This window comes from Acanthisitta chloris, unplaced genomic scaffold (genome assembly GCF_000695815.1).
Source record: "Acanthisitta chloris isolate BGI_N310 unplaced genomic scaffold, ASM69581v1 scaffold28124, whole genome shotgun sequence".
Taxonomy (NCBI): Eukaryota; Metazoa; Chordata; class Aves; order Passeriformes; family Acanthisittidae; genus Acanthisitta; species Acanthisitta chloris.
Genome location: NW_008669192.1, coordinates 16,056 through 21,075, shown reverse-complemented (window position 1 = coordinate 21,075; position 5,020 = coordinate 16,056). Strand labels below are relative to the sequence as shown.

At 46.4% G+C, this 5,020-nt stretch overlaps 1 protein-coding gene across 1 annotated transcript in view; it reads left to right on the top strand.

The window, feature by feature from the left end:
- Positions 1–256: 256 nt before the first annotated feature.
- Positions 257–5,020, top strand: part of AMBRA1 (autophagy/beclin-1 regulator 1) — a gene marked incomplete at its 3' end in the record, with an annotated part of 5,124 nt that continues 360 nt past the window's right edge. Inside the window, exons 1-6 of the mRNA XM_009073232.1 lie at positions 257–514; positions 766–824; positions 1,552–1,735; positions 2,408–2,580; positions 3,339–3,405; positions 3,954–5,020. The exon at positions 3,954–5,020 is cut by the window's right edge and continues 360 nt beyond it. Of these exons, the coding sequence (XP_009071480.1) occupies positions 380–514; positions 766–824; positions 1,552–1,735; positions 2,408–2,580; positions 3,339–3,405; positions 3,954–5,020 (1,685 nt within the window). The remainder of the gene's footprint in view (positions 515–765; positions 825–1,551; positions 1,736–2,407; positions 2,581–3,338; positions 3,406–3,953) is intronic.

Genomic DNA, 5,020 nt, shown 5'->3' with positions numbered 1-5,020 from the left:
GATTTTTAATTCTCATTAGGTGTGGTGTGCCTAGGGCATGTGTGCAAGGAAAGAGCTGCATGCTTTCAGAAACCTTTCAAAGTAATCTTTGGCTGCAGAAATGTCAAAATTGGGTCTCAGTAATGGAAGAAGGTAGCAAAGGCTGTGGGAGAGGATAGACTTTTCTCTTAAATCTAGTATTTTGGGATTTAAAGCTGTTACTTCATCTAGGCGATCAAGGTAAAAGCTTCCTTCCTTATCAGTCTCTTATCTTTCTAGGTTTCCATGAAGATAAACAATTGAAATGTGAATAGCTGATTTGTAGCTTGGTGGTGGTTGTCATCTGGAACCTGCTGGTGTCTCCTCCCGGTACTTGGTGTAGCATTGGCGGTTGAGAGCCATGAAGGTTGTCCCGGAGAAGAATGCCGTCCGCATCCTGTGGGGTAGGGAACGAGGCACCCAAGCCTTGGGTGCACAGCGGCTTCTGCAGGAGTTGGTGGAGGATAAAACTCGATGGATGAAATGGGAGGGCAAGGTAAGGTTGTGGGATAGAGCTGCATAGTTTGATCTTGGAGCAGGGGGAGGGCAGGTATTTGAAATAAATTGTCTTGTGATTAAGCATTTGATGTGTTACACTTGATATGCTCTCTGGCTCTGTTCAGTTTCTGCAGTGATGTGACACTAGGTATGTTCCTGCAGTGGGTTCCCCTTGTTGTGTCTGTGGCTTACAGTTAAAGAATGATCATATGGCTCTTGCAACACTTCCTGCTTTGTTGGCTTTTTCAGAAAGTTGAGTTACCAGACAGTCCACGCTCCACCTTCTTGCTGGCGTTTAGTCCAGACAGGTAATTAACTCCTAATTCGTTCCCTGTTTCAGCAGTCTCCCTACACTTAAAACAGTGATGGAGGCTTGTGTCCATTGAATTCTTCAGTCCTGAATAACCAAGTGAAACTTCTGGTTCCTGACCTGCATGGATGGAATGTGTACACCTTCCTAATCTCACAGCTTTGAGCATAGTTGGTGTTTAATTTCTTGAGGTACACAAGCAATACAAAGTTCTAAGGAAAAAGGATCTGTGGGATTTCATAAGAAACTTGAGGGAGTAAAGGTTGTTTTAATACAATATGCCCAAGTAATGTGGCACACTCACTGGGATGTTTAGGAATAAAGAAGAGAGCAGAATGGTGTGCACATTGGAAGCAGAAATGCAGGTGGGATCTCACAGTGTCACTTGATTTGACAGGAGTTGAGTTGGTGTGGAGAACTGGGAGTACTTATTTGCCCCAGACTATTGCTCAGGAGTTCCTTCTGAGCTGCATGTTCACTCAGACTTTCAAGGTCAAGTTTGCGCTTGCAGATTCAGATGAGCTCATGTTTGCATGGGCTCTGAGATCTGGCTACAGGAGGCTTTGTGGCCATTGGTGAAACAGGATCCTCTTACCCTTTGAGCTCTGTATGGGAGAGCTCTTGGGTTAGGTGTGAACAGACCCTATTGAGATGAAGCTAACAGTGGTCTTGTTTTGCCTGTACTCTACTCATGCTAGTGTTTATCCTACTCTCTGCATTCCCAGGACCCTCATGGCTTCCACCCACGTGAATCACAACATCTACATCACAGAGGTGAAAACGGGCAAGTGTGTTCATTCCTTGGTTGGACATCGCCGCACTCCCTGGTGTGTCACCTTCCATCCCACCATCCCGGGCCTCATTGCTTCAGGATGCCTAGATGGGGAGGTTAGAATTTGGGATTTACACGTAAGTCTTTCCTGAAACATGTGCCTTTGATATTTTGTGGGTGGTGACTTTTTTTGTAAGAATTTGTTTTCCAAATATTACCTGGTAAGAGAGCTCTTTGGAAGCTTTGCTGGGACCTATGTCTGAAAGCATAGAACAGACCATAGCCATCCTCTTCTGTCTAGAGAGGGGGTGACAGATTCTTCATTCAATCCTGCCAGGTAGGTCATGCTTCCTAACTGTGCTTGTTTGTCTGATTGGAGTAGTACCGGTAACGCTAGGGAACTTTGTGCAAGGTGCCAGTTTAGCTTATGTGGAAGACGTGCAATTTGTCATTTCAAGGAACATATCTGAACTGTTCATTAGAGAAACGGCTGCTCTGCCAGTTTCACCTAGTCTGGTGAGTGGCATGGAGACCAAATGTGTACTTATCTGGTTGCTTTGAAATGAAGGATTTTTTCCAGGCTGCTTGGGACACACTTACCTACAAAAATATATCTGTGTTCATTGTCACAAGTAACATTACATTCTAGACACGACATGTCACCTTGTATGGGAACAGCTGTTGTTGTTGCCAAGAAAACATGTCACTTCAGTGTTTTAGGCAGTCTTGTAGACATGGCATGTACATGGAAATGTAATGATCTCAAACTTTGTGATAAACTGCTTGTGGTTCTTGACTCCTCACTCCAGGGTGGAAGTGAGAGCTGGTTCACAGATAGCAACAATGCCATTGCATCGCTTGCATTTCATCCTACGGCTCAGCTCCTGTTGATTGCTACTGCCAATGAGATACATTTCTGGGACTGGAGTCGACGAGAGCCTTTTGCAGTGGTGAAAACAGCTAGTGAAATGGAGCGGGTCCGGTGAGTTTCTGTTTCTGGGTGAAGAGAACACTCCTATGTGAAAAATGGTCAGATTTGGGCTATGTGGCAGGTTCCTCTAGGATGCTGCACCTTCTGCACCAAGGCAGTGAAGTGTTGCTTGCAGCTCCTTAACTCAGCTGGTAGAAGAACAGTTCTGTGGACAAGAGGAAGAGCAATTGGAAGTCCTATTACTATCAGCTTGGTTGTTCATATTTGTACTAGGACTTGTGTCCAGTAAATGCCAAGAATCTACTTCATGTTGATTTGTAAGCTTAGTAATTAAAGTTGTCAGCCATAAGGATGTGAAAACCCAGAAGCTGCTGGAAGAGAATGCTGAGCTATTTGGTGCACGTGTAGAGGAAACTACATTGCTGGAAACTTGATGCTTTCTTTCCAGCAATTTAAAATTCGACAGTGGTGTAACATTCAAGATGAGTTAATCTCTCCCTTTGTACCAAATTCCATTTTGTAATATAAATGTACATATTCCTTTAAATTTTCTGGCTAGTTCAATCGGTACAGCAGTACTTACAGCTTTTAACTTCTGTACAGTGTTGCAGTGGCTGCAATCTTCAGCTAGATAAGTATGCTTTGTTCTTAGTGCATAAACTTCTTGACATCCTTCATAAGAAGATGATGATAATGTAATAATGTTCTCATTGCAAATATTTCATGTGGGGTTTTCTTCCTTGCTGTGTCCACCTTTCTGTGTCAGTGTGGAATGTGAACTGATGACTCTGGCACTGCTTTTGTTTCAGGCTGGTACGGTTTGATCCCTTGGGACACTACTTGCTCACAGCAATTGTTAACCCTTCTAACCAGCAGGTAAGAGAAATGTCAGTACCTATATTGACTGGCTAATTACAAGATGTTCTATGTACTTTAGTTTATTCCTAAGCAGCCTATTGCTTTTCTGAAAACCTGAAGTCCTCCTAAGCTGAGTTCTGTCCCACTTTAATTGGTCACATGAATGTTCCTCTGCTATGTGCAGGGCTAATAAAGTGCTCTCCAAAATGTGTTTGTTTTGCCCTCACTCCCTGATTAGTGGTGGGACAGGTGACTCAATGGTCCAGTTCTTTCAGTTCTGTTGTTGACATTCTTTTGCATTTGAGGCTATATGAGGTATTAACAATCCCTCCATCAGCTGTGGAACCTCAGATGATGATGCTTCTGTTTGTAAGAGTGGTGTATTGTCAAAGCTTTTAGGGCCTCTCTGGATCCATAAAATGATCTTGGAAGTAGTCTCAGCTGTTTTCCTGCAAGTCAAGGCCTCTAGGAAGGGATTTATCACATCCTTTAATCTGTTTGCTGTTTGTTTGGAAGTATAGGATTTTACCATAAGGTGCGTGAACTTTGACTGCTTCCTTCTACAGAGTGATGAGGAAGTGGAAATCTCCGTGGACAGCACAGAGATGCCTCATTATCGTCAGCGTGCTATCCTTCCGTCTCAGCCCGTGAGGCGCACGCCCCTCCTCCACAACTTCCTGCATATGTTGTCCTCCCGCTCCTCTGGCATACAGGTGGGAGAGCAAAACAGTGTTCAAGACTCTGCTACCCCATCCCCTCCACCACCTCCACCACCACCACCTCCGCCTCCAGCCAGTGAGAACACAAGGGCGTCTGTCTATAACAGGCTCCGGGAGCGAGTCAGCTATCCCACAGCAGAGTGCTGCCAGCACCTGGGGATGTTGTGCCTTTGCAGCCGATGCTCTAGTGCAAGACTTCCTTCTTCTCTCTTTCCACACCAGGAAAATGCACCCTCCACGTCTTCTGGGGCCACTGGCACTTCCTTCTCCTCTGTGCAGACAGAGCCTTATCAACCCCCAGAGCAGGCAGCTGTAGTGCAGGAGGAGCAGGGGATACTTAACAGGCCCTCTGCTTTCAGCACAGTTCAGAGCAGCACTGCTGGCAACACCCTGCGGAACCTTAGCCTGGGCCCCACACGGCGGTCCATCAGTGGGCCCTTGGCAGGCCACCAGTCCCGCTACCAACAGTCTGCGAGAGAGATGGCTTCAGGCTTAGGTGGGTCTGACTGGTCCAGGACAGTGCTGAACATGAGCTCTCGGTCTGAGCTGGAAGCCATGCCTCCCCCTAGGACCAGTGCCTCCTCTGTGAGCTTGCTGTCAGTGCTCAGGCAGCAGGAGGGAGGTTCCCAGGCATCAGTCTATACCTCTGCAACAGAAGGGAGGGGCTTTCTGGCCCCAGGGGCTGAGGTGAACAGTGGTAGTAGTGCTGGCAATCCGGCCAGCATTCGTAATGAGCTCCAGTGTGATTTCAGGCGGTTCTTCCTGGAATATGACCGGCTTCAGGAGTTAGATCAGGGGATTGGTGGGGAGCCCAGCCAGTCGCAACAGGCTCAAGAAATGCTCAACAACAACATTGAGCCTGATCGACCGGGTCCCTCCCATCAGCAGACTCCACACAGCAGTGAAAACAATTC